Source organism: Monodelphis domestica, chromosome 1, assembly GCF_027887165.1.
Source record: "Monodelphis domestica isolate mMonDom1 chromosome 1, mMonDom1.pri, whole genome shotgun sequence".
Lineage (NCBI taxonomy): Eukaryota > Metazoa > Chordata > Mammalia > Didelphimorphia > Didelphidae > Monodelphis > Monodelphis domestica.
The window spans coordinates 620,123,245-620,137,531 of NC_077227.1; the positions used below are offsets into that span (position 1 = coordinate 620,123,245).

The 14,287-nt window shown below is 32.0% G+C and overlaps 1 protein-coding gene across 19 annotated transcripts in view; it reads left to right on the top strand.

Annotated features, from left to right (window-relative positions):
- The window catches only part of TASP1 (taspase 1), a 255,250-nt gene that overhangs the window by 158,575 nt on the left and 82,388 nt on the right, over positions 1 to 14,287 (top strand). For 9 of the 19 annotated variants that reach the window (XM_016427708.2, XM_016427703.2, XM_016427725.2 and 6 more), the window contains one exon: positions 7,150 to 7,228. The exons of the other annotated variants lie outside the window; for them this stretch is intronic. In XM_016427708.2, coding sequence (XP_016283194.1) covers positions 7,150 to 7,228 — 79 coding nt within the window. The remainder of the gene's footprint in view (positions 1 to 7,149; positions 7,229 to 14,287) is intronic. 19 annotated transcript variants of the gene reach the window in all.

A 14,287-nucleotide genomic window follows, 5' to 3' on the forward strand; every position in this document is an offset into this window, starting at 1 on the left:
TAGAAGGAAACATGAAATATCTCATTGAGAAGGTGGTTGACTTGGAAAAATGGTCTAAGAGAGATAATTTGAGAATCACAGTCCTACTTGAAAACCTAGAAATAAACACAAACCTTGACACCATAATATAAGAAATTATCAAAGAAAATTGTCCAGATGTTCTTCAACAAGAGGGCAAAATAGACAGCTAAAGAGTCCATAGATTTCCCTCTACATTAAATCCTCTAAAGACAACTCCCAGGAATGTAATTGCCAAATTAAAGAGCTTCCAAGCTAAGGAGAAAATATTGCACGAAATCAGAAAGATACAATTCAGTTATCGAGGAGCACCAAGCAGGATTACATAGGATCTGTCAGCCTCCACATTAAAGGACCAGGGCTTGGAATATGATATTCTGAAAGATGAGATTTGTATCTATAATCAAGAATCACGTACCCCTCAATACTCTATATACTTCCAGGGGAAAGTATGGTCATTTAACAAAATAGATTTTCAAGTACTGATAAAGAAAAGACCAGAACTAAATAGAAAATTTGATATCCAAATACAAAATTCAGGAGAAATATGAAAAGGTAAACAAGGATGAAAGGTGGAAAAAAACTTCTTTTAAGGGCTTCAGAAAGGTCAAATTGTTTATATTCCTATATGGAAAAATGATATTTGTAACTCATAAAAACTGTATTCCCTATCATAATAGTTATAAGAATTATTCATAGTGGTTAGGATACTAAGTGGTTTAAGATGATATGTAAAAAAAGAAAGTCGGGGAATAGAAGATGACAGCAAGAGAAACTTGAAGGAATAAGAAAAATAGGTTAATTTATACCTCACATAGAGGCTCATGGGAGGGGGAGGGAAGAATAGTATTATAAGAAGGAGAGGAAGAGAGTGCTAACAGGTCATACTCCAAACTTAGTCTCATTGGAATCAGTTCTGAGAGGGAAGAGCATCTAGATCCATTGGGGTATTGAAATCTATCTTATACTTCAGGGATGCTGAGAGGAAAAAAATCAAGGTTGTGGTGTGGGGCAGGGCGGGGAGTACCAAAAGATAGGAAAAGAGAGGGGGGAAGGAATTTAAGGGCCCTAAGAAAAATAAGAGGGGAATAAGAAGGGAGAAGGTGGGAAGGGAAGCAAAATAAGTATGGGGATTAGGGGCACTGATTAAAAACAAAACACCATTGTAGAAGGAAATGATGAAAAAGTAAATGTCAGGTCTACGAGCGGAAAATGAAATGATTGGGAATACACAGATGGTAAGCATAACTGATTATGAATGGGATGAACTCATCCTTAAAACCGAAGCAAATAAAGTGGATTAGAAACTAAAATCCTACCATATTTTGTCTACAAGAAACACGTGAGGCAGGTAGACACAAGGTAAAATAAAAGACTATAGCAAAATCTATTGGGCATCCATTGAGAAAAAGAAGGCAGGAGTCGCAACTGTGAAATCTGACAAAGGCAAAGTAAAAATAGATCCTATTAAAAGATTTAGGAAAGATAAAAGGCAGTATAGACAATTAGTCAATATCAGTACTTAACATGTTTGCACCAAATGGTATAGCATCCAGATTATTAAATGAGAAACTATTGTAGCTTAAGCAGGAAATATGTAGTAAAACTATACTAGTGGGAGACCTGAACCTTCCTCTATCAGATCTAGATAAATCAAAACAAAAAATAAATAAGAAAAAGTACGAGATGTGAATGAAATCTCAGAAAAATTAGAGTTAATGGATATATGCAGAAAAATAAATAGGAACAAAAAGGAATACACCATCTATTCAGGAGTATATGGTACATTCACTATGATTGACCATGTTCTAGGGCATAAAAACTTGGCAAACAAATGTAAAAAAGAGAAATAATAAATGTATCCTTTTCAGATCATAATGCAATAAAATATCAATTAGTATGGGTAAATGGAGAGGCAAATAAAAATTAATTGGAAATTAAATAATATGATACTTGATTCTATTTTAGAATACTTTTGGGAAGGGTTTTTTTTTTTTGTTTTTAATCGTAGGACTTTGAGGAAAAGACACTTAACCTAGCCCAGTTTAGATGCCTTTGCCCTGGACTTTTTCAGTCTGACCTTGGAATTTGTTATTTTTATATGGTTTGGTGAATATTTAATTTGGTGGTCGCCAGGGATTTAATTTCTCAAATCCCAAATGAACTACTAATGTAAAATGTAATTTATGTTAGTTTGTTTTTACAATAGAGAGAAGATATAGAAGAATGAGAGAGAGTGAGAAATCTGAATTTCTCTGAGTCAGGTAGAAATTCTAAACCCCAAATTAGGGAAAGGAGGCTCAAGACGATGGGCCTTTCTCAGAGGTTCACACCTCCAAAAAGTCAGGGAAACTAACTTTTCACTCCCCATGGTGACCCCTTAATACAAAAGCAATTGAGGTCTCCTGCACGAGATCCTCCAGGTCGAGTTCCACAGCCAAGTCTGAGTGTCTGTCTTCAAGTCTGTCCTCAAGTGTCGGTTGATTCTTCCCATTTCTCTTCCAAGTGACTCTTCTTCACTCCAAGCTTGAGAGAATGATCCTCCAGTTCAACTCTTGAGTCAGAGTTCTTTGATATATATCTTCTGGCCTCTGTGGTCTTCTATTTAAAGATCTTTTTCTCTTGTGTCACCTCCCCTAAATTTCATGTCTACCAATAATAGCAGTCGCTCTCTCCAGGACTGCCCACTCTTTAGTTTACACATTTTTTGGTTGGAGTATACCTTTTTTGGTTATATCACACCTGTAATAGTGTGAACTTTCGTAGTTAGTTTGCACTTTTAGTGGATAATTATTTTTTTGTACATTAAAATGGGTAGCTCTACTTCAAATACTGAGTTAACACTTTTGGGGATTAAAATCTAAAAATAGACTGGGGGATTACAATTTTATCTTCCCATTAAAGGAAGAGCTAACTACTTTCATTGTTACAATCAGGGGATTTCAATTTTATCTTCACAAGCAAGGCAGAGCTAATTATCTTCATTGTTACAATGGGGAGAGCTAAATCCAAGCTTCACAAATGCTAAGGGACTTGAGTAAAATGAATGATTTCCCTTAGAAATATTATTACTAAATATTATAATTCAATGTTAATTTTCCTCAATAACATCTAAAACGTGTTTACATTTTGAATGGCTTCAGAGTGCTAAAGGACTTCCTATCATACTCAGTTATAATAAAGTTATTATTATTATTATTATTATTTTACTGCCATCACTAAATATTTTTTCCTTGCTAGCATCTCCTCTATAGTAGATTATTTTGCTCCAAAATTACTAAAAGATCGGGGAAAAAAACACAAAATGTAGTTTTAGTATTTTAGGACTGAGAGGGATTCTTAGTATTCATCTTTTCTTATGACCCAGTATAATACTTCATTAAATTCATGACCCATGATTCATAAGTAATCAGTCATTACTTAACCCCCTCCCGCCCTTTCATGAAGTTGAAATCCAGAAAAGGATGAATGAATACATATATAATATATCCCAGAGCCTTGAGAAAAACTAGATGTTTGACTTATAGTAATTTAATGCTTTTCCCACTATACAGAACATTTGTTTCAGTACAACTCATTACAAATATCAAAAATGTTATCATGGATTATAGGTGTCTGATTTAATAAAATTGTAATAATGCATGATGTTAAGAAGTGACCCTAGTTCCTGCCCAGATTGGATATTTTTGTTACTTATTTCACCCTTTTATCAAGCTTCCATATTTCTTTTTTAAGTTTCTAATTGTTTCCAGGTTTGGTACTTATAGTGACACTGAACACAGAAAATAATGCATTTCTAGCACTCATAAGACAACTCCATTTAATTTCACAAGACAGGTTTCAAAACTATAAGTAATCCTACCCCCAAATTAGTAATCGATCCTCTTGTCAGAGAATAAATAGGTGATGCATTGCATGATAAATTCTTGTTGAAAACGAAATGTTAAGTATTGAAAACTGAAGTAAGAAATGTTTCCTTTTAGATTTGGAAAATATTTCCCTGATTACTTATCTGTCCCTCTGGACTGCTAACATGTGATGTGCTGAAAGCTTTTTTCCTTTATCCTACTAGCAAAGTGAGAGTTGACTGTAATATTAAGTCATCAACATGAATACACAAAATCATGAGTAACCTCTACAATTATGGAGTATGTCAGTGGTATTGATGATCAGTTTTCTTTATAATTCTTCTTGAACTTTTGTATGCAGTTTTCCTAGGAAAGTCAGAGGCTTAAATACCATATAGAAATCAACTTTACTTTATTTTTCTTTTCACTTTTAAAAATCAGAATTAATGTTATCCAGATTTGAAAAAAAAATCATCCCACAAAAATTGAGATTTTGAATCATATTAAGATCTATTCTCTTTTACTGAAACACTTATTATAACTTATGTTTGAAGTACATAAAGCTGATACATCAGTACAAATATCCCTCATGGACACTGAAGACTGATAGTGACCTTGGCCTAGAATTATATAATGGGATGAGATTGAGCTTAGTTGTATTTTGAAATATACATTGCTTACAATGACCTTCAGCTTTTAATTGTAAAAAATTCCTACCCATGAATATCAATATTCTTTTTGTGATACTCTATGGCACTAAACAATAATAGTTAATATTTATATAGTACTTATATGGCAGGTACTGTAGTAAATATTATTCATTTCTCACAACAACCCTGCAAAGGGAAGGACTAGTATCCCCATGTTCAAGATGAGAAAATTGAGGCAAACAGATTAAATGTCTTGCCTACAATCATAGAGCTAGTAAAGTGTCTCCATTGCAACAACAGCTACTTTTACAAGGGAAAGTACACCCATAGGTTCAGAAAGAAAATTATAATCTTTGAGGAATCAAAATTGCACATCACCCAAAGAGTAGTAGAGAAATACACTGTAGATATAAAGATGTTGAATTATCTTACCAACAATTATTTGTTTGTAAAAAATATCAGTGAATAGAGGTATCGTTATAAAAAAGTTTTTTTATCTGTCATATATGGAGTGATGGGTAAGAGATGGACAATCCTGTGTATTGATACTCATTTCAAAAGACTTAGAGGTATGTGAAGTAAATGTCTGGGAGACCTCTAATTCATTTCATCTTTGAAAGACTTAACATAGAAATCACTGACACGTCTGCTGGCCTGACACTGGCATCCATAGTGCAAGCCAGTGGTCATTGGAAAGAACCAGGATTGGGAGGAGCTTAGATTTGAAAAGCTAATTGGTCTCTTTGCTTCTGGACTGGCCTCTTAACTATTGTTCTTTGAGCTAGCTCTTTCTCTCAGAGCTCTCTTATCTGGCCATCTATGGCCATGGAGACCATAATAGGGAATGTGATTTTTACCTTAAGTTAGAAAGGCTAGAAACCTTTTTCTCTCTTTCTCTCGTTACTAATAAATGCTTATAAATCTAGTAATAAGCCTCCAAGATTAAATTTTATTTACAACAGAGGATAGTCTCTAGCATGCTGACTTCATGTGAAATACTTATAGGGTATGGTGACTCCATGTGAAAGACTTATAGGGGGACATGGATAAGAGTCCCAAAGGATGAAAAAGTGTTAATTTAATTCTGCATCAATGGAAGGAGTTCTCCACACAATGATATCACAGATGCCTTGGAAAATTTGAGGATTTTCACGTGGTAACTTCAGTCATTGGGAAGTTTTAATTAGCTTTGAAGCAAAGGGTAGATGGTTAGCATTTTTATATTTTTTTATCCATTTAATACCAATTGGTAGTGTGGGATCTTTGATGGGTAGGAAATATTGAAAATAGGAAGAAAGGCAGGAAAAATAACAGTGATTTTTAAACAAAGTTTTAGGGATGTTTAAAAAGTTATGAGTTAAAACGGGGAAGAAAAAGTAAAAGACATATCTGCTTCATTGACTCATTTTATTTTTGATAGTTTATCATTATTTTGGAGTTCCATACAAACCATTAAATAGCAGCTTTCTAAAGATCATATCACTGAAGTAGTTGCACATGGACTCAGGGAAATAGGTATTCTTGAGATGAATAAAGACTTTGATAAATATGTGTGTCCATATTTCAGGCAACAGAAAGGAATTTTTTAAAAACCAAATTGCCCCACTTTATTCAAACAGATTAAAGAGAACTTTGATTGTTAGAAGCAATTAAATATATCTTGGGTTGCCTGCAATAACTCGCTCAAAATGAATATTCTACTGAAATGAAATGATATTTTCCATGTTTTGCTGGAAATAATTTCTGATAAATTAAAAAAATTATATAAGTGTATTTGAAATTATATTTACTTCATCAAGAAGCTTAATTCCTATGAAAGATTAAATGACTTAATTCCTATGAGAGGAATTAAGCTGAAAGATTGGTATTTTGTTATTTTAAAAAGTAGAATCCTTTGCTTTATAATAATAATGAATCTCAAGACATGAAATAAACTTAGTCAAATTATATCAGTACCACTGGAAGTAATAAAGTCATATTTTTATGTGATTTTTTACAGTAAAGTTCCGACTTTTAAAGAATATGCTATATATATTATAGTAAAAGCATGTATTATTTCCTCAGAATTTCTATCCTGTCAGCTGAATGCTATGAATTAAAATTATATTAGATAAGTTTGACCAGTCATCACAATTAGGTTATTGAACTTTGGGCATAATATATGTTATGTAGATTTTTCTTTATAATATTTCCTCTGCTTCTCCATCAAGATAGTCACAGGAGAAAATGAAAAAGGTAAATTAAGAAATAAAATTGTATTTGGAAATAAGTAATGAATAAAATCTAAATACTCATTTAGAAAATTAAAGCTATATTGAACTACTGAAAATTTTTCCCAAAAAAAATGTTCTAATTTCACTTGTGTATTGGTAATATTAAGGAATATGGTTCTAGCTTCATTAGTCTCATGAATCAGGAAGCAGACATGATATAGTGTAGTTATCCTTTATTTCCAGAAATGAACTCTCTATATGTATATGCCTAATGACATAATCTAGTAGCAAAAATAATATGCTAGAATATCAACTTTTTTACTTTGGAGAAGTATATATTAAATAGAAAACTGCCAAAATTAGTGACATGTCATATTGGTTAATTTAAATATATGTTTATAATATGATTTGTTTTATCAGGTAAATTGTTATCAGAAATATGTATTAAGAGATTGTGGGAACAGAGTGGCAGAATGGAGAATGGATCAGAAAAATCAAAGTAGGTGCTATTATCTCTTTTACAGTTGAGGAAACTAAAATTAACAGAGGTTAAGTGATTTGCTCAAGGTCACACAGCTAGTGTCTGAAGGTATTTAAATTCAGGTCTTCCTGACCTTACTTAGTGTGCTTCCCCATACCACAGGGTTAAGTTAGATGGGATATAGAAAATACATGAAACTAGTGACTGGGGAATCCATAGAAATTCTAGGAGAAAAGTAAATCATTCAGTAAATGTTTGACACTGCTGTGTTCTGGAGCTATCCAGAGCAATGAATAGGTGAATAAGATAAGGTTAAACAAAACAAATTAACACATTGATCATATCTGAGAATCTTATTCTTTTTGTCTAATCCATTATCTTTTCCCTGTCCTTGTGAACCTCATGTTCTAACTTCGAAATGATATAAATATCGATAAACATCACTTTGTAGCCATCCATATATCTATGCTGAAATATTTTCCATTTGGGCTAATTATTATTTTCATTGTGTTTTTAATATCTCCTTTCTTCTTATTTTGTTTCTTTTAAATTTGGGCTTTCTAATTTTTAAAACTATTATATTCTCTTTCTCGATTTTTTTTTTATCATATGTCTGTATAGACATGATTTCCCCCCTTTGCATTTTTTAATTATGTGTAGCCATTAAGATCTTTATTTATGTTTAGATAATAATATAGTTGTATTATAATAATTTTCTACATGTGTATATACACATATTTGTACTTATAGACATGAAAAAGTTTTTAAAACTAGTTTCTTATGTAATAAATATAAACAAATCTTACACAGTATTTTGCAGAAAATATGAAATCATTTTACGACCTGCATATAGTAGTATACTATATCTGATAGGCAACCTTTGCATAGATAAGGGCCATCATAAGAACGTTCTGTCTACCAAGGAATTCATATAAGGACAGGTGGCATACACTATCTTTGTTTATGTGGTTAGAGGACTATTGAAATAAAACTATTGTTTGATTACAATAATTTCTGACTAGTAAATAGAAAAAATGTGAATATCATATTACCCAATAAAAGGGTGAAAAGTAAGTGGAAAAAAATCTGGAAAGCAAAATAATATGTTGAGTTTTACATTTTATTCCTCAGTAATAAAAAGCAAAAGTCAAAATTTTCAGGTGATTCATAGTAGCACAAAAATAATAAGTACTTCAGTACTGATGTTTAAAGCTTCTATTATAAGAGACTTGAGTAGTAAAGAAATTGCAGAAGAGCAAGAACCCTTTCATTTATAAAGAAAAGATGTGTGGAGATTTTTCAGTCATTTCTATAGTAAGAAGAAATTCAAAACAACAACAAAAAATCAAGTTGACTCAAACAAAAACCATAATGTTCACACACCATTAATATAATCAATGACAGAGTAGTTACATCTAAAGAGGTGATTCAAAATGAACTTCTCTACAAAACTACCAAGTGATAGAGGTGAACAAGACCCATGATTATTCTCTCAAATGCTTTAGACAGGTGCATGAATGAGTAGGAAAGCATTTAATCAGCTTACACTCAGACACAAGTCAGAATCTTAACTTTCTTAACATAATTCATTATAGTACTATTGTCAAATTATGATACTGTTAGAAAACCCACTAAATAGAGTCAGCTACTTGTTTAAATACTTTAGAAAAGGATTCATACCTTATGGCACTCAAAATAATCTATAAACATTCACAAAAAACCTATATAGTGGCCCAGGAAAGACATGTCAAAACATCCCAGAGTAAAAATAGCAATTTTTAAAAATCAGTTTGATAATTACTGAATGGACTGCCTAAAAACATTGTAGTTTTTTTTTTGTTATTGTTGCATAGCCTTTGCCTCAATTCTGCACTTGTGACTTATTCAATGTACTACTACTACGTATAGAAAAATAGTAAATATTCTAGAGTACTTGAAGTTTGCAAGAAAAAATGCTCCATGTAAAACATATCACAATAATTTCAAGAATAATTGACATTAAATATGGCATTTTCAGTAAAGTAGTTTTATAATTCTGTCTCAGTTCATGTCATTTTTCAATCATATCTTAATCTTCATGATGCCTTTTGGGGTTTTCTTGGCAAAGATACTTGAGTGGTTTTCAATTTCTTTCTGTAGTTTATTTTACAGATAAGGAACCTGAGGCAAACAGGGGTAAGTAAGTTGCCCAAGGCTACACAGCTAGTGTCTGAGGCTGGATTTGAACTCAGTTTCTCCTGACTCTAGGGCTGATACTCTATCCATTGCACCACCTAGCAAACCCAATCCATTATCATCACTTCTATGTGGAATTAAACAGTTTCCAAATTAAAGTTGGAATTGAACTAAGCTATTTTATTAAGCTTGATGTATATTATTATACAGGGTTACTAAAAGTTACTTATACAGCTTTTTCATTTTATATGGCTGCTTTCTTCATTGATATCAAAAAAGTCATTTAGATTTCTTAAGCATAAAATTCTTAATATATATAAGAGGAAGATAGATACTGAAAGCTTAGGGTTTGGATCCAAAGGTTACATTGACGTGGTGGATTAAAGTAATACTTATAAGTTAATACCTTAGTCTTCTCCAGGGAAGATACTTGGAGCCCAACATTGTCAAAGAGAAAACTGTATTTTACTGAATTGAGAAATGTATTCATATTCTGAGGGCAGCTAGGCGACTTGGTGGATAGAGTAGCAGGTTTAGAGTCAGGAGGATTTGAGTTCAAATTTGGCTTTAGACACTTACTAGCCATGTGCTCCTGGGCAAGACACAACCCAGTTTGCCTCAGTTTCTTCATCTGTAAAATAAGCTAGAGAACAAATTGGCAAAATACACAAGTGTCTTTGCCAAGAAAACCCCAAAAGGAATAACAAAGAACTGGACACAATTGAAATGACTAATTTGCATTTTGAAAACTCAACAGAATGTGAAGAACGTATTTTAAGTATAACTTACCCAATACCCTATAATAATTACTTTTATATATGTGTAAAATGTAACATAATGACTTTCAGAGTATCCTAACAAAAACCCATACAGTGCAAACAAAATGAGAAGTATATGTCTCAAAGACAAACATTTTTCGTTTCCAAAAAGGAAGAAGAGAATTGTTAGGAATTCATAGAATATATGATACTCAGTTAAAATATCTGTAAAATTCCTTTTGAAACAATAAGACCACATCAATGAACGATAATGAATAAAACTTAACATGAAGTGCACACCTAGTCTATTTGTGAAATGTAACCAGAATTGATCTACTTCCTAATGGAACCTATGAAGTCGTTGAGATCCAAGAATGGAATCAAAAGGCCCTCTAGAGCAATATCTGCATAAGCTTAATATGTTATATTTAGAAAGAGAATTTAAAACATAGCTCAGTTATATGGATTAATTTTTAAAAGTAGAAAGGCTTATTATGGCACTTTTGGAGTAAGTCATTGCTAAAATTGCAAAAGGCTATCCTCCTAAAAAATGAATTTAGTAACAATGTAAATTTTGTAAGGAAGTAGTAGAAACTGTATAATACATCATTCTTGGTCCTAAAATTTAATGATTACTAAATATCTAGCAAGAGTATGTTGGTGTAGTTAGAGGTATATATTAGAAACTATATCTTTCATAGAATGACAGACTAAAAAATCTTAATGCTACAAATCTAGATCTCAAAGTATCCTGGATAGCTTAATCAACAACTGTAGAGAATCATACCAATATCACTACCTTATTTTTTTCCACCATTGCATGTGTGTACATACACACACACACACACACACACACACACACACACACACACACCACTTCTTAAAATGTAAAACATTTTAATTATATCTTTATATATATTCCATACAGATATGAATTAAAGACAAAATTAATCTTCCTGACTCTAAGCTCAACATTATTTCCACTGTACCACCTATCCTATATCCGCTATAGTTATTCCCAGGATACTTTCAGTGAGCTTATAAAGGATGAGCCCATTCCCTAAAACAGTATTTTTATTCAACTTTAAAAAGCAGTTGTCGTATCCATCTGTTTAATACTCTAGAACATTAAATATAAAGATTAATTGAATCATAGGAGTTTGTGCCAGGACTCTTTCTATTTGAACCTCAAAGGGAAAAGATGAGAAGTAAGATATAATAATAGAGATAGCATTTGGTCATTTTTACTGTCATGCAGGACATATCTCTCTGTCTTTTATACAAGAGTATCTTGCCCTGTTCTAAAACCCTAAAAAAAATTATAGAATTTAATGTTTGAAGGAAGCTCACAACTGAAACAAATTAGCCATTCTTCTTTTAGAAATCTCTCATTTTAGAAAGTTTCTTTATACTTATATCTTTATACTTATGATCAAAATTTTGTCATTTGTTAGTAGTAAGTCGGCCAGTATTTAATGTGTGTAAAGTGTCAGTGGTATAAAAGAAAAATAAAAACAATTCATATTTCCATGATCTGTACTGTCTAATGGGGAAACAACATAAAGATAAATATATATGAGAGAGTAATTTTAGGGTACCCTTAGAATTAATGCATCATTAGAGTTAAGGAGAGTTTACAAAATGTAAGATGCTTAATAATATTGATTTTCCTAAAGTGTAGGTCTTAGCATGTTACATCCAAATTCAAAAATAATAATGGCTTCCACAAGTTAACACTTAAAGGAAGCAAGGGATGTTAGTAGTTAGAGTAAAGGAAAGAGAGCATTCTAAGAATGGAGCCTTCACAGTCTCTCTTACTTCCACTAATGTTCCCTCTGTGAATTACTTCCTATTACTCCTATATATAGGTTGATTTGCATATATTTGTTTGTATGTTGTCATCACCATTAGGCTATAAGCTCCTTGGGAGCAGGTATTGTTTTTTGCTTCTTTTTATATCTCCAGCACAGTGCCTGACATATAGTGGGTATTTAATAAATGTTTATTGATTGATATATGATATCATTTTCTTAGGAGTTCCCTCTAGTGTTGAAAATCATACCCAATCCATGGCTTACTATCCAGTATGATTCATGTTCTTGCCCTGCCAAAATGTTTCTGAAAGGGATTTAGAAAAAGGGGGTATAAGCCTTCTCCCCATTTGAGAAGGGTATCTGTGAAGTATTCTGGTACCTTAACTCCCATCATGTGAATAGCCCATCTTCTCTTATACAATTTCTTTATGACATTCTTTGAAATTCCTCATGTGGCCTCTTGAGGAGAACATAACAATTTTCTTATGGTATGTCTAGCATATATTGGACAGGCATATCACTAGTAATCTAACCACCTAATGAAACTTATTTTGGTCATGAAAATCTATTAAACAAAAAAAAATACAGTAATTCACTAAGTAAAGAAATAAAAAGAATGAAAGAAAAACACTTAGATTAAAAAAATTAAAGCAGAATTTTTGAATTATTCCTCCTCCATCTCATTTTACTATTGAGGAAAATGAGTATGAGCAAATTTAACTAGCTTGCTCAGTCATATAACATATTTGTAGTAGATATGGCATCATAACTATATAATCCCTCCACTTAAAAAACAATATTAATGCTTTGAAACTTTTTTATCATTAGATATAAAGTTGGTGAGATAAAAATACTTAGTAAATGTTAAATGGTGTAAATAATTAAGATGAAGGACATATAATACTAAATTTGCTTTGACTTTAAAAAAACCTCCTTATTTTCTATCTTAGAATTAATAATATGTATTGATTTCAAAGCAGAAGTGTGATAAAGCTAGGCAATGGAGTCTTGCCTTAGATCACACGGCTAGGAAATGTCTGAGTTCAGATTAGAACCCAGGACCTTCCATGTCTGGACCTGGCTCTCAATTTACTGAGCTAGGTACCTCCTAGCCTCCCAGGTTGACTTTTGTTAATTTTAATAATAATAATTATTTTGTAAAATTGATATACACTGCCAGTTATACTAATATTTGTTTCCTTACTAGTATTCATCATACAAGAAACTTAACCGGAATTATCTTTAAACTAAGGACACATTTTTTATTTCTTTTATTATCAAGCACACAAGGGAAGATATAAATAAATGTTGGATTCTAGATTTTGGGAAAGTATAATGGAAAAGTTTCATTCTGAATCAATTTTGCTTGAGACAAGAAGTCCAGGAATTTCTGTGGGTGAAAACCACTAAAATCATTTTTTTTTACCTTGATCCAAAAACTATAACATAGCACATTTTTAGCAAAAGTCTTCAATATCATTACTCAGATATCAGCATACACACACACACACACACACACACACTCTCTCTCTCTCTCTCTCTCTCTTACCTTCATCTCCATATATCTAATTTTTGGCCAAGTCTTACTTATTTTACATTTAAAATGTCTCATAGAAACCACCTTCTCTACTCTTGACACTACCACCACCTTCATACAGGTGTTTATTACCTTATTTCTAGACTTTTGTAATAGAGTGTTATAGGTCTATTTACCAAAAATGTCTCCTTTCTCTATTCTAGCTTCTATTCAGCTGTCAAAATGATCTCCTAAAGTATAACTGTCACTCCTTACTTAGTAAACTCCAGTTACTCCCTGTTGCCTTCAGGATGAAAGAGAAATTACTCTTTTTGACTGTCAAAGCCCTTTATAATCTGGATGTCTTATTCTGTTTTTCCAGTTTTTTTCTACTTTTCACTTCCTCCCAACACAACCTTCCCCCAAACTACATACTCTGAGATCCAGCAACACTGGCCTCCTTTTTATTCCTTGAACAAGAAACTTCCATTTCCTTACTCTAGGCACTTTTTCTAATTACCAATGCTTGAAATGTTCTTCCACATCTCTGACTTCTTCATGTCCAGCTAAATCCCCCTCAAAAGCTTAAATTTTTAATCCTAAAAATATTTGCTTATGAAAATAGCATGCAAATTATTTTTTGCATTATAAAAATTAAATTCATTAAAAGTAAAGTCACTGATTTTTTTCTTACTTGAATTTATTTATTCAGTTTAAAAAATATTGGCATAAGAGTTTATATTTTACCCATTATATTTTATCTTGTATGATTTAGCCATCTATTTTAGACATTTTGCCTTTTTGAACCTCAATT